The 26,911-nt window shown below is 39.7% G+C and overlaps 1 protein-coding gene across 27 annotated transcripts in view; it reads right to left on the bottom strand.

Annotated features, from left to right (window-relative positions):
• kif1aa (kinesin family member 1Aa) overlaps positions 1–26,911 on the bottom strand; it is a 259,928-nt gene that overhangs the window by 69,613 nt on the left and 163,404 nt on the right. For 11 of the 27 annotated variants that reach the window (XM_048541723.2, XM_048541724.2, XM_048541725.2 and 8 more), the window contains 2 exons: positions 774–892; positions 352–437 (listed from right to left, as the gene is read on the bottom strand). In XM_048541723.2, the coding sequence (XP_048397680.1) occupies positions 352–437; positions 774–892 (205 nt within the window). Of the gene's footprint in view, positions 1–351; positions 438–773; positions 893–14,381; positions 14,721–26,911 lie in introns of all 27 variants that reach the window. The other 16 variants (XM_059650980.1, XM_048541717.2, XM_059650983.1 and 13 more) reach the window with 2 other exon arrangements.

Raw genomic sequence — 26,911 nt, 5'->3', positions numbered from 1 at the left:
AACTCCACACAGACAGTCGCCCGAGGCTGGAATCAAACCCAGGTCCCTGGTGCTGTGAGGCTGCAGTGCTAACCACTGAGCCACTGAGCTGCCCCTTTAGTTATACAACTCACTAGAATACAGGTCCCAGCATATTAGAGGTGAAATCCATTTCAATATTTCAGCTTTGTGCATTTTCCCAGTGTCCCATCAGCCCAAATGCCTTCAGCGTACGAAACACAAATCAAGTTCATATGAGTATATATAATTTTAGTAAACTGCTGATTCCTTTCAACTCTACTTTCCAGTGAGCACTTTTGAACAGGGGTTAATAGGTGGCTATGGGAAAGCCAACACTGCCACGAGCAATACCTTTTCAAAATGCTGATCATCAAAGGAGATCTTGGCTGTTCCTGATTGTCGAACCCCGGAACCATAATCTGGAGCTTCCTCGTCAGCTACAAATGGGCACAAATAAAGAATTATTATACAACAACATAGTGTCCAGATGAATTTCTCTTTGCTACAAAATCTTGATTTATCAGACAATCCATGTAGGGACGTAGCAGGATCTGAAATGACAAAAGTGGACTATTCGGCCCACTATCCCTGTGCTAGCTCATTGAAAGGTCTGTATAATTGATTTCCTATTTCTCCCTCCTGCTGCTTGCTCCACCACATAATTATTCCTGTTCAATTGGCATTCATTTGCTCCGTCTTTCAAATAAAGGACTGCGTCTGACCTACTACCCCTGCCAGTCCCACAGTATGTTTGTCCAGATGTTTGTACTTACCAGAAATGGCCTGGACAGCGACACGTAGAAATCCTTTGACCTCTCCCTTCTCACTGACTATTGCCACACGATGTACCAGTGGCACTGGGTACAGCAAGTTACTGAGATAAACAAATGCTCTGGAAAAAAGAATGAACACAAAACATATCAGTCAATCCATCAACACCACTTTGATGCCATAGGTGGTTCTAAACTTCCTCACTGGCTCAGGGACTTCATAGGTGGGTCTGTTAAAAAACATGGCAGTGACAGATTATTTCTTTGGCTTGTAGCTAGAATGGAGAAAGCCAAGATAACAAAGTGTGGGCCTAGATGAACAGCAGGCCAAGCAATTTTTTTTTTAATAGCAGTGGCCCTTCCAATGGCACTGTGTGAGAGAGAGAGGGGATGCTTGGCAAATTGGAATGGTTAAAGGTTTGGATTTGATCTTTGTACTTCTCACTGTTTTGAAGCAAACAACTAGGTGGTGCTGGTTTCAGTTTTTCTCCACTTCAGCGGTTTTTATCATTAGATGTCACTCATAAATCAACAGCAGAAAAATAAGCTTGATTAGGCAAACACTTTTTCCTTCGGTACCTTCTGTGAGAATTGAAGGACAAAGGGCATAATCTCAGGGGCTGCACATTTAAGAAACAGACGAGGAGGAATTTCTTCTCTCAGGTGTTGAGAATCAATGGTATTCATTCCCGCAGAGGGTTGTTGAGGTTGGATGGTTAAGTATTTTCAAGGCTGAAATAGATTTTTAATCTGTAAGGGAATCAATGGTTATGGGGAAAAGGCAGGACTGTGGGGTTGAGGATTATTAGGTCAGCCATGATCGCATTGAATGGCAAGCAGACTCGAGGGACTGAATGGCCTATTTCTGCTCCTGTGCCAAATGGTTTTTTTTGTCAAGCTCATATATTTTTGAAATTATGGGCAGATTGTATTACCGGTTCTAGTATCTCTGCTGTTTCAGCTAGACTGGTTAGTATCACCAGTTTTTGGTCAGATTATAGAACTGACCATTGTGTTCAATAATATCTTCCCACTGCCTGGACGTAAGCTGCAAACTGAGGAATCTTCCTTTCATTTCAATTGTACGTCTTACTAAACCATTGTGTACTGGTATTCCTGGGTAGCTCCTAACTTGTCAAGCTTGTTGAATGACATTGAAAGGGGATGAAGGTGAGTCCAGAAGTGTGAATGTGAACCAGGACAGTCAGCTGTGACTGCTTCAGGTCTCTGGAGTCCCACATCACAGAATATTGCTACATATTTATCAGTCGGGTCATATTGTGACTGGATCTATTTGTAATAATTTTCACATCAGATAGTCGAAGATAATAATTGGCATAGTGCTTTGTAAAATGGGGCTTATGTTTCATGATAAGAATCTAAGTACCGCTGCTGAAAAGGCTAACAATGGGCCAACAAAACAATCACTAGAACCTAGTTCCTTCTCTATTCAGCATTTTTCACCAAATTGCACTCTGCTGATCCTTATCCTTCCATTCAAGGTAATGCATAAATTGAGACCAGTTAAAGGTATAACATTTAACTTGATCACAGATTATCAATGGGATGAGGTCCAGCAAATGTAATGGCTCTTGAGGCAGCTACAACTTTAGTTTCGGAACTTGCATGTTCAGTGCTGTGGGGCACTCAAATTTATTGGAAGCATTTGTGCAAATTTTCACTGTTCTCAGCCTCTAGAAAAGTGTCAAAATCCTCTATCTTCTTTCTGCTACTTTGTTTGATGTATACCATTTTAGTGAAGATGATATGGGTTGGAAGGTTGTTGCAAACACAATAACTTGTGGGTAACTAATAATATCCATGAGGACTTCAAAGGGATCAGTGCCACACCTCAACAAGGAAACTAGCTCACAAGATATGGCAGCCAAAGACTTAGGAAAGTGACCTATAAAGGGCAACTCAGCACATTTTATACATCTGGTATAAAACGAAATTAAAAAGAACTTGCATTTTCTGGCTCAGGTTGTCTTAAAGTGCCTTAGAATGAATTATTTTTGAAGTGAAGTCATCATTGTGACGTAGAATATACCACAAAAAAGCAAAGAGATGCCGGATGTGATTTTGCGGTGCATTTGATTGAGGGTCAAAAGAGATACACTGTTCAAAATAGTGCCTTGGATTGTTCATGTCCAGCCAAAAGTAGGCAGGGCTGATTTAGTACTTCATTAGGAAGGAGGACAGTACAGAACTCCCTTAGCACTGCAGTGGTAGCCTGGAATCCACCTCTTTTGTGAAGCTTGCATGCTTAAAAGGACAGAACTGCGGCCGACACATAATCAAGGATGGTTGCTTCTCATTTAAGAACTGGGGGATAAATCACCAAAATCAGCAGCTGAGTGGATTTGTCATGGTTACCCACTTTTCAAAGAGGAGGTAAAAGCCTCCACCAATTTTGGAGTGGTATCCATGTTTTGAGGTGGAATTCCACTGGGATGGCCTCCAATTCTATCTCACACCTAAACCAAAGCCTAGGGTCATGGGTCATAAGATCACAAAAAGTAAGAGCAGGAGAAGGCCGCTTGGTCCACTTAGCCTACTCCATTATTTAATAAGATCAAAACTGACGTGATTATGACCTTAATCCGCTTTCTTGCCTGTCCCAAACCATGACCATTGAGTCCCTTGTCGATCCAAATGTGTTCTAACTCATGCTGGAATAAATTCAATAACCCAGCCTCCATTGCTGCCTGGGCAAGACATTTCTAAAGATCAACAATCCTCTGAGAGATTAAACTTCTCCACAAATTAGTCTTAAATTGGAGGCTCCTTATTTTGAAACAACTCCCAGTTCTAGAATCCCAATGAGAGAAACAACCTCCCAGTATCTCCACCGCTAAGCCCCCTGAAAATTGTATGTTTAAATAGAATCACCCTTATTCTTCTAAACTACAGTAAGTATAGGCCTATTGTGCTGAGTCTTTCCTCATAAGACAACTCTTCATCCTAGGAAAAACCTGGTGAAACTTCTTTGAACTACCTCAAATGTAAGTATATCCTTTCTTAGATAGGGAGACAAAACTACATAAAGTATTCTAGGTGTAGTTTCATTATTTTCATGCACAGTAGTTGCCTATATTGTAACAAAATTCAACATTCTATTTGCTTCTCAGTTAGTTGGTGTACCTGCTACTAATGTTCTGAGGTTCAAAGACAAGGACACCCAGGTGCCTCTGTACCATAACATTCTGCAGTCTGTTTCCATTTAAATAATATTCTGCTGTTGTATTCTTCCTACAAAAGTGAACAACGTCTCATTTCTCACAATACATCCCAAATGCCAAACTCTTGCCCTCTCACAATACATATCCATGGCCCCTCACAGACTCCTTGTTTCTTCCTCACAATTTGCTTTCCTATCAACTTTTGTATCATTAACAAAGTTGCTTTCCATACAGTTGGTCTCTTCACCTAAGTCATTATTAGGATTATAAATAGTTGAGGCCTCAGGGTTGATCCCTTTGGTACTCTACCAGTTACAATTTGTTTGTCTAGAAAATGACTCATTTATCCTGACTCTCAGTTTCCTGTTACTTTGTAAATTTTACATCTTTGTTAATATACCATGTTAATATCATGAGCTCCTATCTTCAGCAGTGACTTTTTATGTAGCACATTGTTAAATGCTTTTTGGAAAATAAATACAAATTCACTGCTCCTCTGTATTCACCTTGCTTGTTACATCCTCAAACAACTATAATACACCTGTCAAATGTGATTTTCTTTTCACAAATCCACGTTGACAGCTGATGGCGTTGTGATTTTCCAAGGAGCCAGTTACTACCTTTTTACGAATAGATTTTAGCAGTTTTCCAATGACAGGCTTTATATCAACTGGCCTTTAATTTCCTGCTTTCTGCCTTCCTCTTGAATTGTGATGTTGTATTTCCTACTCTTCAATTGGCAGGGACCTTTTTTGAATCTTGTGAATTTTAGAAAACTGGAACAAGTTCATCCATTATCCTTGCAGCCAGCCTGCTCTGTAAGGACATTGTGGGTCAACATACAGCACATGGTCTGCAGATGTTCAAGAAGGCAACTCATCACCGCCTTCCAAAGGGCAACTAGGGATGGGCAATAAAGGCTGGCCTGCCAGCGATGCTTGCATCCCATGGGTCAATAAGAAAGTCACTTTATAAGGCTATGACACAGCCCATTAGCTTCAGGAGACTTAGCAGGCTTCAGTTCCATAAGTCATCTGGTACTTTTCTCTTGAGTGATCATGACTGTTTTAACTTGCTCTTTACCTTGAGTCCCTGCCTTTTCTATGATGATAATTTGGTATTTTGCACAGTGAGGACAGAAGGGAAGTACTTCTTCAAAGTCTCTGCCTTTTCCTTGTTTTCTATTATTAATTCCCAACATCACCTCCAAGGGACTAATGGCGCATTGGCACTACTCTTTTCCTTTTTATCTTTTTGTAGAAGCTTTCACAGTGCATTTTTATATTGTTTGCTAGTTTTCTCATACTCAATTTCTCCCTTTAAAAATCAACTTTTGCTGATTTCTAGAATGTTCCACATCTTCTGGGCTATCATGAATCTCTGCAACACCATAAGTTGCTTCTTACAATTCAATACCATTCCTAGTTTCTTAATTAGCCAATACAGTGCATTCTTCTTGTAGAGTCTTTCTTCTTCAGTGGAAAATCGCTTTGTTGAGAGTTATGAAATATCTTCTTAAACGTCTGTCATCGCTACTCTACCATTTTACTTTCTAACCTACTTTTCCTTTTCCACTCAACCACCTTCTGACTCTTGTAATTTTTTTTTGGCTTAAGATTGACATGAGGTTCAGACCCAATTTTTTCTTCTCTAAACTACAAAATTCTATCATGATATGATCACTTTCACTGAGAATATCCTTTGCTATGAGGTAACTTATTAGTCATGTCTCATTGTATATTTCCAGACCTAACATAACCTGTTATCTAGTAGGTTCCAGGATATATTATTGAGAAAAGCTATACCTAACACAGATAATGCCTTTATGGGTCAGTGCATTGAATATAGGAGTTGGAGGTCATGTGGTGGCTGCAGAGGGCATTGGTTAGGCCACTTTTGGAATACTGCTTTCAGTTCTGGTCTCCCTGCAATAGAAAAGATGTTATTAAGCCTGAAAGGGTTAAGAAAAGATTTACAAGGATGCTGCCAGGGTTGCAGGGTTTGAACTACAGGGAGAGGCTGAATAAGCTGGGGCTATTTTCCCTGGAGCATCAGAAGCTGAGGGGTGACATTATAGGGGTTTATAAAATCAGGAGGGGAATGGACAGGGTGAATAGTGAAGGTGTTTTCCCCAGGGCAGTGGAGTCCAAAACTAGAGGACATGGTTTTAAGGTGAGAGGGGAAAGATTCCAAAGGGACCCAAGGAGCAATGTTTTCCACAGAGAGGGTGGTGCATATACGGAATGAGTTGCCAGAGTAAGTGGTGGAGGTCGGTACACCTACAACATTTAAAGGGCATCTGAATGGGTACATGAATATACAAGGTTTAGAGTGTTATAGGCCAAATGCTGGCAAATGGGACTAACTTAATTTAGGATATTTCATTGGCATGGATGAAATGGACCAAAGAGTCTGCTTCTGAGCTGTACATCTCTACAACTCTAATGAACTCAATCACCAAGGTATCTTTGTCAATTTGATTCATGCAGTCTAGATGACTGGTAAAGTCTCCCTTTTTTTTGCAGTATGTCTCTTATGATCCACATTATTTATTTATTCTTTGTCTTAAGATAAGGTGATAATCAGGGGGACCTATGAACCACTATTTATCGTAATTCCTTTCCTTTGTATTTCTAATCACCCCAAAGCCAAGATAATTTCTCACTAGTGTGCTGATCTGATCCTTGTTTAAGGGAACCGCCCCTTCTCTTTTCCTTTTTTCCTGCCCTTCTGAAATGCAGACAGCCTTTGAATAATCTGGTCCAAGCATGGTCATTGTACAACCATATCTCTGTAATGGATATACCGCATGCATTTATTTCTATTTGTGCTCTCAATTCATCCATCATGTTACAAATGCCAAAAGCAACCACATAAATTACATTTAATTCTGTCTTTTACCATCCTTCCCAACTCTGACCTTATTTTTTGATGTACTATTGTGTTTGCTCTGCACCTTCCTACCACATTCCAGTTATCGTTCACACTGCATTATTACCTTGACTTTTCACTTTAATTTTCTAAATCACTGCTCATGAGAAATTACCTCTATCACAGATGGTGGGTAGGATTTTCAGTGTGACATAGAAGCATGACGTAAATCAGGAACAAAATGTGCCTGTATGGGATACATTGGGTAAAACTGGAAGGTGAGAAAGATGACTATCAGCATGCCTCACTTACTGTTGCCATGATACAGCAGTAAGTAGGTAGACTAAAGGAACCAGAACCCCATCCTTTGATGAAATGTATATTCAGTGGACAGAAAATGAGCAAACATTTAATACCGGGTTAATCAGGGACATCAGTCAATGTAAGCTCAGGACTTTTCCCTAATTTTTTTCAGTTATCCAGCTCATTTTCAGGTGGGACCACGGAGGAGAATGCAGTCCCAAGTCTGAAGAAGAACACAGCTTTGATCTTATTCTGAAGAAGAATCATATTGGATTTTAAACATGAACTCTGATTCTCTCTCTCCACAGACGCTGCCGGATCTGCGGAGATTATCCAGCACTTTCTGTTTTCATTTCAGTTTTCCAGCATCTGCAATATTTTGATTTTATAGATTTTGGTTCATTTGTCAAGCATTTTACAAGAAGAAGCTATCTATAGCCAGGCCCTCCAAAATGAATAAAAACAAATAACATTGAAAAATATGTAGCGGGTGGAGGAGGGTGTGTTAAGTATTTTGAATAATAGAAATGATAACAGGGAGCAAACCTGTAGAACTCTGGAATTCTTCCTCAACTCTGTCAAGCAAGGCCTCCAAATCTCAGCTACTATGAGAAACAGCTGACCTTCTGCATAGCAGTTCCTGTAGTAATATCACCAGACACTGGAACAGCCAGCGAAAATTATGAGTGTGTGGGCCTCTGTTGTGCCACTCCATGCTCTAAGTCCAAAAACAACTACCTCCAATTCATTCAACCAAGACCATTCCAAGAGTTGTACTCATTTTCTTGGCTCTCCTTCACAAGCAGTTGGCAGAAAACAAATATTGGGCCTTCGGGCTAATTGTTTACCTTAGATTTGGCCACTTTAAGGTGATCATCACAATTAGGAATTTAGAAGTGCTATTTTGATTTTAACTCTGAGGTAAATCCTGACAGTGTTGTATCTCAAGAAACGTGCTGAAATGTTGAAGAAAATGGAAATTTTCTGCTCACCTCTACTACCAGATAACATGTTAAATTGTACCAGACATGGATGCTGAGGAATGGAAGGGATGTCTGTGCAATACAAGTCACAAGCCCTCAGGAAATCCACCCATTATCCAGTGGCCTCAATAATTTTAGGAACACACAGGACCTCACAGAGCTAAACATTGTCAAATAATTTAACCACTGCTAAGTTTTTGGAAGTAGAGTTGATCAGACTGCCTGTGTTACTGGATGTCTTCAAAGTATTTGTCTGGGCTGCTAGTTAAGCAGAGATATTAGTGAAAGTGAGCTTGAATACAGAACATAATGCAGTTTGTGGCTTCTTGAGGAGTGGTTGGAAAGATGTATTACTTAATGCTCACCTACTGGGATTGACACAAAGGCTATTGAATTTGCTGAGTTGGCCGTTTGGCCACCGGGGGAAAAAAATGTTTTCTTTGATGAGGATGCACACAAAATAGGAGGGAATGGGGAAGAGAGGTTAAAGTCCCTGAGTGACCAAAGTAGAACCACCTATTAATCTTCATCCAACAAATAGAGCACGCCACAGTGCCAGGACGAAGAGCAGCAAAACAGATCAGCATCAAAAGCCAGTCAAAGCCAGCAAGGCGACAGCGACTGTAGACAACCACACATGTACGACTAAAGGATAGATTCATCAACAAGTCACAATCAGCATGGAGGGGGAGGGGGATCACTGCCGCATCGAGCAAACTCTGTCGACATAAAACATCTGCAATATATAAAAAAAGAAAAAAAGATATTCAGTAGCATTAAGTACAAGCGACCATACTGGATCCTGTGGATTCAGTCTGCTTCAAGAGGAACCGATATTCTAGTCGGATTAATACCCAGCTTCTATTTACTAAATTGTTATTCTTCCATTTTCAACATAGGGTCACACTTGCAAAGTCAACAGCTCTAATGAATTCAGTGCCACACATTCAACTCTCATCCTGTCACACTAAACTTTTCACAATCTCAGTGAGTGAAATGAAGGAGAGAGAAGTGACAATCTTATACAAGTAGAAATCCCTGGGGACAATTTGCCCTCTATTGCTGAGATGTATAAATTTAGAGCTTTCTTCTTGTATAAGCCAGGGCTTTCAGCCAAACAACCACAGTGCTGCTCATTCCAGGTTTCCTTGTGTCCTTTTTATTCTCAGAATTCATCAGATCAAGGAATTTTCTGGCAAATTTTTAAACTGAAACAATTCAATATTATTGTTTGGATTTTTCAAGGAACATCAAGAGAAGGCCAGGATTTGATATGCAATTAAAATTAGGCTTTTATAATGAAACTGGGATCTGAGCATTTCCTTGCTTGAACATTTGATCCAAATATCTTGAGCTCTACCCTTTCTCAGATTTCTCATATTGGTAATAAACTTCCAAGGTTAAAGGTTGGACCTTCAGAGAATATTGATGCTCAAGTTTGTAATTGGTTTGCAGACAGTTCACACTGCTTTTGTTTTTGATATTTTTCCATCAATCTGTTCAGAGAAGTTATGACATAGCTTTGGAACAGGTAGGACCTGAGCCCAGTTGTCCCAGCTCAGAGGTAGGGACATTATTGCTGTACCACAACCATTTTCAGCTGAAGAAACAAGCACTGTTTATGAATACCTAAATAGATACAGAGGAACTGCCATACAGTTAGGAAATGAATTGGAAATTATCAACAAAGCCAATAAGTAAAGGGGCAATCAGATCCAAACCTTTTGTGCATCACAGTTCTTCAATGTATGTGAATATCATGTGGGAAAGCCACAAGTGCTCATTTGGATATATGTTTACGGGTTTTTTTTTTATCTTAAATCAATGATGGCCAGATCCATGAAAGCCCCTGCTGATCAATTGCCCAAACAATGGTGCAGAGTAGAGACTTTGATGCCTTCTGCCGCAGTGGAAAACAAGCAAAAAATATTGATGGCGAGATGTCTCAGAATTCTATCATCATAGAACCTTTGCATCCCTTTGAAGTATCTTGTATTTTACAGTACAGTTCAATTTTAAAGACATATCCTAATGCAACCAGTAATGGTCTTCATTTTTCTGGGAAATGGTCACGCACTTTCTGCGACTAAATGGTAACAATATTAGATTCGCAACTGGGATCCATTGAATGGTTCAGTACAATTTCCAATCTTTGACCTGTTACAATATTTAGATTTCTCTAACTTCGATAAAGAGGCATGGGAAAAGTTTTCTCTCCTTCTCTATTTCTTTCACAGTGCCTAAGCTATTATAATAATGGTCAATTTGTGTTTGGTTACGTGGTGGTAATAGCAAGAGAGGTGAAGATGATTACATGTCTCAAAGTAATATCTCCAAATCCAAGTGTATTTCTGGTATTACATTTTAATTAACTTTATTCCAATTCTGGTCCAGGTGAGCTGCAGTATAGGATTGAAATGGAAACATAGTGCCATGTAGCTCTTTCCCAAATACTATTCGATGAATACACAAGAGATTTGTGGTATTTATCACCCTTATGAATGTAGCTTAAATCTACCGAATTTCAAATGTGGCCTTAATGGTGTAAATACATGGTTTTATTCAATTTCTCATCATTCTCAAATAATTATTCCCCAGTAATTCTCAATAGAGACACAATGGAGAGCACAGGCCACATGGCCAAGACACCCCGTCTACCATTTGTCCATGGGCTTTCAAACAGGCCAGTAGATCGTCGACAATCCTGTCGTCAAGGTCTACTCCAAACTCCATTAACGGTGCTATCCTGAGGATCAGTGCTAGCATTGGTTAATATCTTGTACTGAAGAAACTTGTTTATCAAACAAGCCTCAGTTGGGTGCCTTGGACATGCTGTACCAATTTTCAATCGCTCATTTCTTTGGGGATTGATTGTGAATTGCTATCCCATTCAGAAAGAGAGGTGAGCTGTCACAAAGGAAAATGATAGAGGCCAAATGTCTTCAGAGATGAATTAGATATAGTTGTTAGGGCTAAAGGGATCAAAGGCTATGAGGAGTTAGCGGAAACTGGGTTCTGAATTGGGTGATCATATTGAATGATGGAACAGGTTCAAAGGGCTCCTGCTCCAATCTGTGGTGTTTCTATGCAATATGATGATGTGATTGATGTTATACATTGCATCAGTACAAGATATATTTCCAAAGAGAGTGAAGTGGAATCAAATTAGAACAATGATTTTTCTGCTATTCACTAAATACATTTGAATGAAGAGAAAAAAAACATCTGAATGGAAGGTTTAAAATTCCCAAGGGGCAGTAGCAGTACCATCGTTTTACAGGTATTGATACTTTACAACATGGGTTTCCATTGAATCTGAGGAACAGGAATGATGACACCTTTCTGATTCAAATGACTATCAGAAAGAGATATCCTGGACACAGACAAGAGACTTGAAGCAGACTGAATATACGGTGCCCAATGGAACGGAGCTGGTTACAAGATTGGTGAGGTGCAAAGGTGGCATGCTCAGAACACAAAGCTTTCAACACAGGAAACAGAGAAATGAAGAACGTCAGTTGAAAGGAAACATTGGCTAGACTTTAAAAAATGGTAGAGCCAGCTTCTAATGTAGCACCTACAAAATTAACAGAATATAACTAGCACGCGGCGCAGCAAGTTTCAAAACGGGTGCTCAGCAGATTTCAAAATGGCGTGCATAGTTCAAGAAAATTATTTTATTAATTTTTCAAAGCCGCTGTGCTAGGGTGGCCAATTCAGATAAAATTGTAACAAGTTTGGAAACTGGATGCCCTGGCATGCCTTGTTGAGATGCCCTGGCATGCCCTACTCAGAATGCCTGGCATGCCCTATTGAGATGAGCTGGCAAAGGGACAAGCTCTTTCATCAGGAGAACATTAGGATTCCAAGCTGCGGAAAAAAAAGTCTGAGTTTAAACTATAAATAATTGTCAACATGGCATGAGTTGTTTAAACTGACAAGACAACTGCAGGGACACCCGAACTAATCCTCAGTTATGTTGTGCACACCTGTAAGTTCACACCTCCTGAAAATATCAGAATCAACATACTAAACAAGTTCTTTAAATGCATTCAGAAACAAGTCTTTTTTTTAAAAGAAATGGTATGATACGATCCTTATGATGGTCATGCTGACTTCCTGAGATCAAACTATTCAGTGGGGATTTCAAAAAGATTGAACCATCAGAATCCTTCTCAACAGAATGATAAAAAGTTGCCTAAGACTGACCAACACACTAGAGAGCGGTGAGGACTCAGTGCTAAATGGAGCAGATCAACGATCCAGAGAAGTGTGGAACAGACAACATTTTCTGAATACTGCAATGCAGTTTTATCTGACTGCACAGCCTTCTGACTCAGAGGGAGGTGAGATCACTACTGAGCCAAAGCGAACATCTTTAATGGGGTCTTGAATTTACCTTATCCATGCTAATCATATTGGCTTCATTTAGTTCCCTGATACTTGCTTTGGTGCAGTCAAGTTGCATCTTGGTGTTAAATTGAACTCTGGTCTGAACTTCAAAACCTCTTTTCAATCCATCTCCAAGACTGTTTCTTTACGCCCTGTGCCCAACTTCATCTCACTTCTACAGTTGTGAAATTATCTCACTAAGGCTTTCTTTGCTGGTTTCCCAATCTCAACTCCAGAAAGCTTAAACTTCCTTCAAAATATACTGCCCACAGTTTGACCTTGTACAAAGTTGCACTTAACATGCTGAATCCAAAAGTGTCATCTCAACTTATCTCAGTACATTTATCTTCGCCCTATGTCCTAGCCAAGCCCAAACCTGTGTTACTTTAGCCCTTCTCTTTACTAGTCTGAATTAATTCTGCTCATTCATTTGCTCACGGGGTTGAAAAGCTATATAAACAATCTTTATGACCTTCCTTTTGATTATCTCCCTTACTCTTCAAAATCCATGCTGTCCAATTTAAAACATTTATTAGATCCTTGATGAACTAGTTATTAAACTAAAATAAAGGACATCAATAAGTTGTCATTTTGTGTTGCTGCAGTGTCTCAGAACTCTTACATTAAACATTGACAGAGGAGGTGGTTGCTTTTCAGAAGGTGAAGATATTTTATCAAGTGTAGATCATCAACATTTTACGAGTAGAAGGCAAGAGACATTTTTGAAGGAAAGGAGCATTGTTCTTAAAGCCAGTTTAGCAAGGGAGGGACAAAAACCTCTGCATTAATGCAGGTTTCACTGCAGTGTCCTGTCATTCGCCATCTGGAACCCACTGAGAAAGTGATCTCTTCTTAAAAGATACAATGGAATCCATACACGTGCAGCCATCATGTGAACAAGGAAGCAAGGCCATAGAGATTTTCTTGTTTAACGTGATTTTCCAGATTGGAGAATAAATTTATTTTATTCACTGCTTTCCAGTTTGGTCAGATTTGGGAGGCCACGTCTTACCATTCCAAGCATAGTTAATTAAGATTTATCTGATGCTACCTATTACTGAGTTTATAAGTTGCTGAACATAATGGCTGAGGTTGTGAGATGAGCTGCCACATAACTCATTTCTCACTTGCCGTTCGATTTTAGAATAGGCAGAGAGTGGAAACAACTTATTTTGTAACAGGGTACGTTTCTTTTCCAGACAGCTCAATCTATCTTTGCTCAACAGGACAGTAGCCAACCATTACTTGTCAGAAGTGTAGAATGGTGGCGCTCACTTAACTTTCACTCTGCAGAAGGAAATCCATTCGCGGGTATCTCTGTTTGGGAGGCTCACAGACAAATACAGACTGCAGTCAAATATGGGACTTCTGAAATTTAGTAGCTCATATAGTTCCTGTACACAATCAATGTATGAATGTGGATATTTAGCCATCCATTGAAGTTCTCTTATAATTATTCTTAGTATAACTATTGGTATGAGGTTCAAGATATAATCAGTGCTTTCTTTTCATCATTCTGTTGCATACAGTAGGATTCCACTCTATCTGCTTGATTTTGGCATTCCATAGACATAATATCAGTAATGTATAACAATTGGCTCTTCTGAATATATTTTGGAGAAATGTAATTTAATTTCTATAGCTTTTTGGTCCAGCATATTCCAGATCATAGCATGAATGAGGCCTCCCTCAGTGTGAACCAGTTGCCCTGGGGCCAAGCCTTCAGCTTGAGACATTTGGTTTCCGAATGGCAATTCCAGTTGCCAATAGTTAGTGGTCCCTGCCCCGTAAGTTGCTTCATGACTGTTTGCCATTGAAGGCACCATTCTCGGCGTGAAAGAGCTAGTCCCTTCCCATCGTGCTCTAGAGACCTCACCAACCTTCCCACTAAACTGAACCAGGGTGAGCGGTCGTAAAACGGGTCCTGGCCATCATGGTGGATCTGGTACCCTTCGTCTCCCCCCAGGTCAGAAAAGGGATCATCCAGAAAGGTTTCATCGTCCAGCTCCTCCTCCTCCTCCTCCTCCTCCTCCTCCTCCTCCTCCTCCACCACCTCCTCCTCCTCCTCCTCCTCATCATCATCATCATGGTGCTCATCTGCGAGCTCAGTGATGTCAGAGTCAGGGTTCGAGAAGGTGGGGGAGGGGGTGAGATCAGCCATGCGCTCAGTCATGCAAGTGTTGAAAAGGGGAGAACTAGTACAGCCAGAGACAGGGGAACTAGGGTTAGTACAAGACAAAGACATGTTAAAAAAAAACTCATCATTCCACCAAGCTGTAGGAAACTCTCTGATTGAGGTTTGAAGTCAAGAGTCTGCGCAAGTTGCCCATGCTATAATCTGAAGTCAGTAAGTTTGGGGCAGAAGTTGTTTCCTACTAACTATCTGTATATACAAGGAATTCTTGTCAGGCTGGCAATAGACAGAAAAGGGCAAGATCCAACTGAGAAAAGACCTATCCAATTGCTTCACGCAGTGGGAAAAAGCTGACATAGGTTTCCTAAAATAAAGATAGCTGGGAAACTGCAGTAAAATATGACATGACTGCAAAAATTAAAACCGGGTGAACAAATGATGGTATAAAGTGATCTCAGTGCTGAACTGCCAATGGTGGGATACTGATCTCCGCTTCACGGCAGCATTAAAGCTTTCCACTGCGGGTAGTATCACTGGCATATAACAAAATAATTACTGGCTTCACCTGGGTATTTGCCACTGTCTCCTGATCACTTCTGACCCATCTCTTGCTGACCTCATGGATCTCACACTTGGTTTTGGAGCACGCCAATCAAATTGATTGCCCTATCAGAGTATTTCATACAGCAAAGCTTGCACTTGGCATCCACATCACTGGACAGTCACAGGGGCATGCTGCTGCTGTTAGCACTTGCAATAAGTTACATAGAATCATTCAGTGTGGACAGAGGCTATTCAGTCAATTGTGCTTGTACTTGGTCTTTGGAAGAGTGAGCCAACTAATCTACCTCTTCTGATCCTTCCTAAAACACTACAAAATATTTTTATCCCATTTGCAAGTGTATATCCAATTTATTTTTAAAATTTTAGAAATAATCTGCTTCCACCATCCTCAGGCAGTGTATTCCAGAACAAAACATCTTGCTCCCTAAAATATTCTGCTTATCTCCTCTCTCATTCTTTTTAATCAGTAACTGGCAGAGGAAAGGGCGAGATGAACAATCCAGCATCTGTGGTGTGACACGATACACCTACCATTCAACTAATGTAAGATTTTTAAAAATGTGAACAGTGAATGATTTTTGCTCGTGTAAGCAGTCAGAGGAATTAAGGGAAATCAGCCAAAGACTAGATCCAGGGATTGTAAATTAGGCACTGAAGATCTCACCCACAGAACAATTCTCAACTCCCTCAATATCATTTCTAAAACACAGGAAAATAATAGCAAATTCAGGAGTGGATGTTCATTTGGTATTGGTCTTTAAGATGGGAGGTGTATGAAGCTGTTTAGAAGACTAAAGCACCACCACTAATCAGCAAGCCCTTTTGGGTCCCACTGTTCTGAACTCAACTGAACTTAACTTGGTTGACAATTTGTTAGATGCATAGTTTCAGCCCAGGCTGCCTGCATTTGTCAATGCAAATAGAATCAGCAGGCACATGGATTGATAGGTGAAGTGGATGCCCAGAATGCAAGTTCACAAGGAAACTTTCAAAATTCAACATTTTCGAGTGAATTGTACAGAAAGTGTAACAGCACGTTGCAATAAATCTTGAAAACAGTACTCAACATTTATCAGGGATATCACAATATGACAATCATTCTCTACACTCAATCTTCATTAACCATATTTACTATGCATTGATCTCACTCTCTTTTATTAGAAGGGAATGTCTCTTTATCTGACTAAGAAGGCCTTAATCCTATGTGACACGGACAATTGACCCATTTATCCAAATATTGCATATCACACAAAGGTGTCCTTCCCAGATCAGACAAAAAACGGGTATGACAGAAGATACGGTATAGCAGGTGACTTGTATAGTGTGCACATGGGAAATGATCACTGCAGGGTGTGGAGCATGGGAGTGATTAGTACAGGTTAGACAACATGGTCTTTATTAATTGTGTTTAGTTCTATGCAGTTGGTAAGCATTAACTGGGCGTTCGCTTGTGCCCCTGTAAATAGATACAGACTGATAGACACTCTGGTTGCTAGTTTAAGGGGTGGGATATTTTTCACCATAAATATTTCTTACATATTTAAGATGCATTATGACACACCTTCGGGGCTTGCACCCGTACCTTTTGGTTGCTTGTTATAACATGTGACTGTGTAAATAAATGCATAGAAAGTATATATAGATTGGTTTCAGTTCTATCCTTCGCCAACTGGCTTTCTGGAGTAGAACATTGTAGCAAAGCATGATTGTCTGAAAATGAAAGCAGAAAACTATATATATAAAAAATCTGACTGAAAACTTCAATCTAGAAGTCATTGAGGAAAATATCAGCAAGCAAATATTAATTGGTGGGAAATGATTAACCTTTGATCTTTACAGAGTTTCAAGTATGTGCCTAGTGGAAGAACAAAGTGGAACTATGGATGCAACTGGATTCTATCTTAGCCGAAGAAGAGCAAAGTATGGCTCGACGTTTTGATTCTGTGAAACAGGAAAATCATGGGGCAAGTATTTTGCAAGCTGGATGTCCATTGGTTGGGCAGTGATGAAAATGGATAGTAATGAGTCATTGGATGAAATTTAGAGGAAAGGTACTTTGTCAAAAGCATATGATGCTTGACTGGATGTTTGAACAGGCAGTTATTTAACGGAAGAATAATTTCATGGACATTAGCGGATTATACTGAAGGATTAGCAAAAAGCATTTTGGCTATCCTCAATCATTATCAGCATTTAAACTGACAACTTGCTGGAGAAACTCAGCAGGTCTTGTGGAGAGACAGTGTAGTCAACATTTGGGTCCAGTGAGTCTTCTTTTAGAACTGATGGTAGCTAGGGAATGATGGTATATGTACTGAAGACAGGAGGTGGGGAGGCATAAAGGTGTAAACAATAGGAGGAAGTGGAGCCCAGAGAGAGAAAGAATGACAATTGAGCAGACAAAGAAACAGATGATGGTGAGCCAGACATAAAGACTGGTAATAGGGACCATGAGTAGGTGAATACAAGCAGGTTGTGATGAAAGCAGCCCATGTCATAACAAGGCCAGAGGTGTGGGGTGGGTAAAGGACATGGAATGGAGTGTTCAGGTCCTAAAATTATTCATTTCGATTCCCTCACACCCCTGGTCTTGGCATCACATGGAATGTTTTCATCATAGTCAACTCATTTTCACCCACCAATGGTCCTCATTAGCAAATTTTCTTTCTTCCCAGCTCACCATTGTCCATCCATTTGTCTGCCCAAATGCCATTCTCTCTCTCTGTCTCAGGGCTCCAGCTATCATTTACCCCTCTCCACTTATATATATATATATAGCTACAATCTGTTCTGAAGAAGGGTCACCGGATCTAAAATGTTAACTCTGCTTTCTCTCTACAGATGCTGCCAGGCCTGATGAATCGCTCTAGCAATTTCTGTTCTGGTTTCAGATTTCCGGCATCTGCAGTTCTTAGATAACACGGCATGAAGCTGGATGAACACAACCGGCCGAGCAGCATCAGAGGAGCAGGAAAGTTTGACGCTTCGGGTCGAGGCCTTTCTTCAGAAATGGGGGAGTGGAAGGGGATTCTGAAATAAGTAGGGAGATGGGGGAGGCGAATAGAGGATGGATAGAGGAGAAGATAGGGTGAGAGGAGACAGACAGGTCAAAGAGGTGGGACTAAAGGTGAATGCAGGTGCGGAGTTAAGGAGGGGATAGGTCCGTCCAGGGAGCATGGGCAGGTCAAGGAGGTGGATGAGGTTAGTGGGTAGGAGATGGCGGTGGGGCTTGAGGTGGGAGGAGGGGATAGGTGGGAGGAAGGACAGGTTAGGGAGGTGAGGACGAACTGGGTTGGTTTTGGGATGTGGTCGGGGAGCAGAGATTTTGAAGCTTGTGAAGTCCACAGTGATACCCTTGGGCTGCAGGGTTCCCAAGCGAATTATGAGATGCTGTTCCTGCATCTTTCAGTTCTTAATTTTTTTTGTTGATCATTGGAATGGCTAGATGAGCTAAGATATCCTTTATGGACAAGCCACAGTTCTAACTGGTGTTTGGTTCTTTGGGAAGGGGACATTGTTAGATTCAATGTTTGCTGCTTTTGAAAAGCTGGGAAAGTGGTCATTTTCTTTGGCCTCTGTGAAACAAATGGGACATTCCACACGGCACAAAGAAGATTCAATGATTGCCAAATTTCATAATGATAAAGATACTGGATTGCACTTGTAAATACAATGGAAAGTTTGAAGATGATCAGAATGGGGATGAAAGCACCCTAAACAAATTTGGTTATTATAGCAAGAGGCAGAATTTTAACAGTAAGAATTGATAAATTAATTTATTACTGGGGCCACGCATTTAAGGTAAGAGAGGGAAAATCAGAGGTGGTGTCAGGGTCAAGTTTTTTTTTTACACAGAACGTGGTAGGAGTCTGGAATGTGCTGCCAGGGACAATGTTAAGACAGATACATTGGGGCATTTAAGTGACTTTTAGATAAGCACGCGAATATGCACGGATTGGGGGGACAAGGACCAAGGGCTGGCAGAAAGGATTAATTTAATTTGGCATCATGTTCAGCATAACATTGTGGGCTGAAGGGCTCATTCCTGTGCTGTACAGTTCTATGTTCTATAATCCCAGGGATAGCTAAAGGAACTTGGTGGGTGAAACTAGAACAAGAGGGTGCAGCCTCAAAATTAATGGAAGCAGATTTTGAATTGAATTGAGGAGGAACTTCTTCACCCAAAGGGTTGTGAATCAGTGAATTTCCCTGCCCAGTGAAATAGTTGAGGCTTTCTCATTGAATGTTTTTAAGGCTAGGATAGGTAAGTTTTTGAATAGTAAAGGAAGTAAGGGTTATGGTGAAAGGGTGGGTAAGTGGAACTGAAACCATGAAAAGATCAGCTATGATCTTATTAAATGGCGGAGCAGGCTCAAAAAGCCAGATGGCCTACTCCTGCTCCTGGTCCTTATGTACTTCTAAATGTGTCCGTTATGGCTTGAAGCATTATTATTCAGTGAGGCAAGATGACACATGAAGAGAATTATGAAGAAGAGGATGGAGAAAGTAACAAACCCAAACAAAACAAATTTTTTAGTCTTGTGGTGAATGCGTTAGTTTGGACTTCTTTAACTGTGCTACACTAGATAGCACTGTTATGTTGATTCATCAAGTAGTGAAGTTCAATGCAAGGTTAAGAAATACAAATGAATTACTTGGTTTAATCTTAGTGATGACAAAACATTGAGGCCACTAAGAAAACTGGAGCCCTCCTGTAAACTGGACCAGAACAAAGGTATTTTCAGTACTGATGCAATCATGAGTGAGGTTTCTACACAGCTGATGAAACCTTTTATGTAAAAGGTTCAAATGAAATGTGTCAGAGAACAATAAGACATTTATAAAGTCAGTGGATCTACAGTCAACTCAGTTAGGAGATTATTGTATCTTCTCTAAAAATAACATGTTACTCATCAGTGTTAGGTAAGTATTAATGATTTCAGATACTAAGATTCATAGAGAAAAAAATGTTAACTGAGAATCACATGGCCCACGGCTTACTCTCTTTATCAAAGTCATGCTGAAAGAATCAGGTACGGTTTATGAAGATTATATGAAAGAGGCTAATGAGAAATGTGAAACCTATAATAACAAGCACTGGAGTATGGTCTAAGCAGTTCATGCAAATAATTCATTTTAGATGGTTCGAAGGTATTATCCTCATCAGGTAGTTGAGGGGGAAAGTCAAAATTGCTCTGTATGTTGTGCAACAGTCCTCCTGCTCTAAAAGGCACTACAATTACACCAATGTTCATACAATTTTGAATGCAAGGGCTTTTCATCAAGATTGAGAGAGAATTCAGAAAACTCCTGCTCATTGTGTAAGTCCATTTCCAGCAACATTTAATTCAGGAGATTTTACGTATCACATAAAAGGTCGTAGGCAATATAAAACCCTGGTAAGGCAATGGCTTGTATTATGAGAATGTATTATCCAAAATGTTCATTTGGAATATCACTGACTGGACTCATATCTTTGTCTTGGATTTTTTGGTAAGAACATTTTGCAAAGCAAAAGGCACTGACTACAGCAACAACAATGTTGCATTTTTAAGGAACAAGCTAAATGGAAAGAAAAAGTCTGTAACTTTTTCGGATATGTCACATAATCAAGTCTGCTGGTGAAAAAAATGATACCGCTTTGAACATAGGGACGCTGAGATAACTTGACGTAAGAGCAACAGCTTTAGCCTCTTTTATTTCGCTGAAAGCCCTCATCAATTTTTGATTGTAGTAAGCCGACCGGAATATTTCACCATCATAAGCATAGGGTTCATAAAAATAGAATTCAAAATCTAGACAAATGTCTCCTGAAAAGTGACTTCAACCAGCTATAACTGATCCAGGAGGACGCTCCAGAGACAACAGCATGATGGCAAAGTGGCTTTGGCTACAGATCAACATTTGGACAATTTGTAAATAATTATTTTTCTGGAATTCAATGCTTACTTGACTAAAATACCCCGAAGCTAGTTTTCTGCAGTTTCTTTTTCGTTTCAGACTTAGAGGCTTAGTTATTATCAAGGAGGATGATAGTGTAGATTTTTAAATTTGAACATTTTGTTAATTTAACATCTTGATCAAGTTTTGCTTGCAAATGAACTAGTTCTTTATTTGTTACTTAAGGAACTTGGCTGACTTGTTTCTAATACTGAGCTATGTACAGGCACAAAAAATATACAGGCAATATCACCTTTTTTAAAAAATTTAGCCTTTGTTGAAACGAATGGAGGAGTAGGGTACACAAAGGAATCAGTTCATCTTTTCAAATACAGGCTTAACAGTTATGAAGGTAAGACTTTAATTGTTCTACTTCATTTCTTACAATCTATCACAATTAGTTACAAAAGTTCAGACTCTGACCAGCTGACAAAAAACAACAAGGCATCTTGCACATCAAGTGCTGATGTGCATTGTGATAAAGGTCTTAAGGATCAGGATTTAGCAGATTTTAGGATAAATTGCAGAACGGAAGCAGTTATTACACAATACATAAAAGTTATCACATCCAAAGGTCAATTGCTGAGAATGAATACTCAAGTAGCATATATTCTTAAGGGTTTACTAACTGAAGGTAAGTGAAAATTGTGGCATGGGCAGGAAAAGTTACTGGAAAACTTAAATATTGGCTACATACTCAGGATACTGACCAAAGTGTGAGTCAATAGATTGCCAGAGATAAAAACAAAAATGTTCAGCAGGTCACACCTCACACCCTCCAATCTGATCCCATCTTCCAGTCTTGCCTCAGTGGAGGACATTAAATTTATCTATGATAATCATGACTGAGATGTAGCCATAAGATAGTCAGGGCAGTTAAGTAAACAAAACAAATCAGAAGAGAAGATTGGGAAAATGCGCATTGGGAAGTTCTAGACTGAGTAATTAAAGTGAAAATCATTTCAATAATAAGGGAGGATGGGATAAGAGGTAGTGAAGATTTAATAAATTTCGAAAAATTTTCTAAGATTTACAAAATTTAAGGCTGCCACAGAAGAAGTGTATAGACCAAGAAGAACAGTTGTGCAGTGATAGATTTCATAAATGCAGAGATTTAGCAAAACATAGTAATGAAAGAAAAGGGGCATTAACATTCATATAGATTGAAACAAGCAAACTAACATGGGTCAGAAAGGTATTGACCCTCTTAATTATGTTCAGAGCAGGTGCCTGTGGTAATATGTCCTTGAGTCAACAATGGGAATGCCGTATCAGACGTAGTCATAAACAATGACGCAGGTTTTGTTAATGCCATCTAGTAGAATTCAATTTAGTTTTTAAAAGAAAGGAACATGACACAGTTATTCATGATTCTAGGTTTGGGTAAGGTTGACAATAATTCACTGAGGTAGATGCTGTCCACAGAAAGTCTAACAATGGGCAAAATGGAAAATATTTCTAAAACAAAAAATTAACATCATACATAAGATAGTCTGTACGCCCCAAGGACATGAGCTCAGCTATTTAAAAAGAAAGCCATAGAGGGTTAAAAATGTAAGAGGCATCATCAAACTGAATACAAAAGCACACAGAAATGCAAAAAAAAAGCAATGGTTTCAGTTGGTAGGATCAACAACAGTAAAAAAAATGACAGATTAGTAAACGCTACGAAAAGTAAAATGGGAAAGATAACTAGCAGCAGGTTTCAAATCACCACAATAAATTGTAACAATTCTATTATGGAAACAAGGTGACAGGAGCATGGAAAATTGCAGTAATGTGCATCATAAAAATAAGAGAATTACAGTCACATTGAATAATTACTTTGCGTCAGTACTTACAGTAGAAGTTAGCATGCTAAGAAGTCTCAAGGGAACCAATGCTAAATAAGGGATAAGGTCTCACTAAAATTAACATATGCAAAATATTAATAACAAAAAAAAATGGGAAGTGGGCCTTTTTGGCTAAGCCAACATTCATTACACTTCCCTAACAGCCCAGAGAGTAGTTAGGAGACAATTAGATTGCTGTGGGTCTACTATCACTATTGATTGAAGGGGCCTAGTGAAACAGTTGGTATTTTACAACAATTGACTGTGATGATATGGTCTCCATTAGACAAACACTTTTTCCTTGAACTCCAGAATTTAATTGATATCTATTTTCACCATCTGCTATGGCAGGATTTGAACCAATCTCCCCAGAAAATTATCTTGTGGCGCTGGGTTACTGGGGTAGTGACATTACCGCTGTGCCACGACTTCCCCATATGGAGTGGCAAATTATCAGAGCCAGATGGCTTTCATTTTTGGGTTTTAAAGGGATTAGGTGCGAACATTGTAGATGTCCTAATTATATGCTTGTCAAGATGTCTTGAAACAAGAGTCATTTCTTTAAATTGGAAAATTACACATCAATTCACTATTGAAGAAAGGTAGGAGGAGGGACACGCGAGTTTAGATATGTCAGCCTTACACCTGTTGTTGGTAAATTACTCAAATATATTGAGAAGTATAATGTGAGTGAACACAGAGTTTTCAACTGACCGCTCAGGGAGAGCCAGCTTAGGTTTTTGTAAATGGTATGTCATGCCTAGTGACATTTTTGAAGAGGTGACTGAAGCAGGGGACAAGGGAACATCGATGTGTGTTATTTACATGGTCTTCTAGAAGCATTTTATCAAGTTAGAAATCATTAGCTGAGTAAAGCCCACGGGATTGAAGAATAATTTTTGACTTGGTCAAGAAATTGGTTGAATGGCAAAGGGCTAAGAGCTGGGACATTAAACTAATTAACGGCATTAATAGTGGTAATCTGCAAGGACCAGGTTTGGTGTCTCAGTCATACACCCTATTCAGTGAGTGATGGTCTAGAAAGTTACATATCCAAATTTATAGATACCAAAAAGATAGTGGTATCATTACAAACAATTCAGATGTGTGCGTAAAATTACACAGAAATGTAGGAATGTGATATCATTCATTTTAGACCAAAAAGGTATAGAACAGTGTACATTCTGAATGGATGGAGATCCAATGAGATTTGAGATGTATGGAGTGCTAAAATGTCATAAACAAATACAGAAAATAATTGTGTAGGTCAATGGAATATCAGCCTTAAATTTAGAGGACTCCAAGACAGGATGTTACATTATGCAGCCAACAATTTGTTAGACTACACCTGGGGTCCCATAAGCAGTATTGGTATCACACCCCGCGGGGGGAAAAATGTATTGACCTTGGAGGGAGAAATGTTTCCTCATTCTCATACCTTGGCTCCAAGGGACAGATTACACAGACAGATGGAAAACTCGGGCTTGCATTCTCTGGAATTTAGAAAGTTAGAGATTGCGTTTTCAAAGGTTTCAAGATATTGAAAGAGAACAGTAAGAGTCAATAGAGGTAAAGAATTTTCATTGTTTTTGAGGGCTTAGGACTTTATTCAAGAAATTATAGGTAAAACTCTTACGTACAAAATTAGGGGATTCTTCTAAACAGGAAGGATGATGCAAGTATACAGTTCTCTTCCAAAAACAGAAATTGATAATATTAATTGTAACGCTATGACTGACAAGAGTTTTCTTTTGGAAGTATTAAGAGAGTACATGGAGTTAGGTTGCAGCCCACCTTGACAGATCTCATTCACTCAATGATTGCGATTGTGGTGTCACACTGATTCAGCTGATATTATTGGCCAGTTGCATAATAATACACAGATTGTGTACTGCATTATCAAGCTTTAAGTCTTGTCGTCCTCATGGTTATTAACCTGCCAGAGTAAAATGAAACCTCACTCGCATTCTACGTAAGTCAGATTTAATAAACCAGGGAGTTGTTTTTTTGTAACATTTTCCAAATCTTTCTCTGCTTAAAAAGCAAGGACACAGCTAAAGAAACATTTCTGACAAATGTGATATTGTGACATCCCTTTGATTGAGAATCTCTCTTACAGTCCAGCCTCTCTGCAATAGTCAGCCTCTGGATTCAATCATTAGAGTTTTGGGCCCCAGTCCCCAACTCAAACCCTTCCTGTTCTAGATTACAGCCTGATTCCTCACCACACTCTCTTCTTGTTTCACAGAAGGGAGCTCCAGCCCACATTCCCTTTCTTCTCTCGTTAGGGACCTCAATCCCCTGTGCTCTCCTTGCCTGAACCCATGTTTGGACTCACTGTGCTTTTGTCCTGCACTAGGTCAGGGCCATATTATTGCTGTGATCATTTGTGCTCCCAAGTTAGATACTGGGATCCCACTGTATTCACTTTCTGAGTGAGCCTTAGATCCAACTCTGAAACAGACAAAGTCTCCCGTGCCTCTCCCGGTTGTACATTTTGCCCTAGTTTACAGCTGGAGTAGAGGCTGGGCTATAGTTCTGTATCTATCATGCATTAAAAGGGCCAGAGTTGCAGGGGAAAATCACCGGAACCTACTCTTTTGTGCAGACGCAGCCTCATGAGCGTAGGCTTCTTCTCGGGCCAGATCGCAGTACTGTCAGTCCCTCCTAGATCAGGGACACAACACCAAATTTCTCTAGTACTCGTCCCTCGCAAGGTACAAACTATACTTGGTGAGTTGATTCAGCTCTTTTTTCAAACGTAAGAGTGTTGCAAATTGAGCACAGTATTGAAAAGCTCAGTCTTCACCCAGCTGCAAAACCTAGCTTTTTAAAAATAATTTGTAAAAGATGCAATTAGATCAGCAAAGAAATACATGAGACAAGATGGGAAGATGGTTCAGAGGAAGGGACAATTGTCAGAGTGAAAGTGAACATTGGTGAGTGTGAGGTATTGGGATAGAACCAACTGAAAGTATGTGAGTTGAAAAGGAAAAGATGTTGCGAAGGGAAGGATTGAGAGGGGGAGAAAGAATTACAGGGGGAAGGGAAAAAGCAGAAGGATTCGTATTTGTAAAGAGCATTTCAAAAAAAAAACTGACCACATGTAAAACAAGTAGCAGTTTATTGAGAGATCAACTTTGTTCTATTTTGTTTGTGCTGGTTGAAAGATAAATGGTAGGAAGAGTCCACTTCTTTGTTTGAATATTAAAATGAAATACTTTATGTCCACTTTAGAGGGCAAATGGAGCCTTAGTTTATTGTCTTATCTGAAAGTCGGCCTCTCTGAAAATGTGGCATGCTCTTAGATTGTGTAAGGTATCAGCCGTGGTTACCTGCTAACAGTGTGTACAAATACAAACTGATTAGCACTTCTGTTCAATAGTAGAGAAAGAACTTCAGATGGAAAAAAAAAGTGATTTTCATTATAAGTGCTGCTCGGTGAGATCTACAGATACAGTTGCTCTACCTCTGAAATGTGGGCAAAGGGTTATGAGCCTACAAGACAGTGAGCTAACCTCTGTCCACACCCTCTTACTCTCCACAGATGCTATTACTAGTTTGATTGGTTGTCATAGTCCTGGCCGGGTGGAACAAGCTTGGTTGATAAGGTGAAATGGCTGTAGCCATTCCTATGACAAGTGTAGATCGGCAGGTCAACAAAACCACTGTCGCTAGCATGAGTAGATAAAGTGAAAAGAATGGTTGAATAAAGGAGGAACCAAGGTTCTGTAGGAACAAAGGAATATATTTGAGTATCATGTTCTTGTTGTGAGTATTGCCTAAACTCCAGAATAGACTAAACATGTTACCCTGCCTCCACCTGTCACTGGATCAATATCCTGCAACACCCTAATTCACATCATTGCACGAACTGCATGTGGTTCAAAAAGAAAATCCCCATCACTTTCTCAGGTTAGCTATGGACAATAAATAAGAA

Source organism: Stegostoma tigrinum, chromosome 14, assembly GCF_030684315.1.
Source record: "Stegostoma tigrinum isolate sSteTig4 chromosome 14, sSteTig4.hap1, whole genome shotgun sequence".
NCBI classification, from domain to species: domain Eukaryota; kingdom Metazoa; phylum Chordata; class Chondrichthyes; order Orectolobiformes; family Stegostomatidae; genus Stegostoma; species Stegostoma tigrinum.
This window is presented reverse-complemented; position numbering and strand designations above follow the sequence as displayed.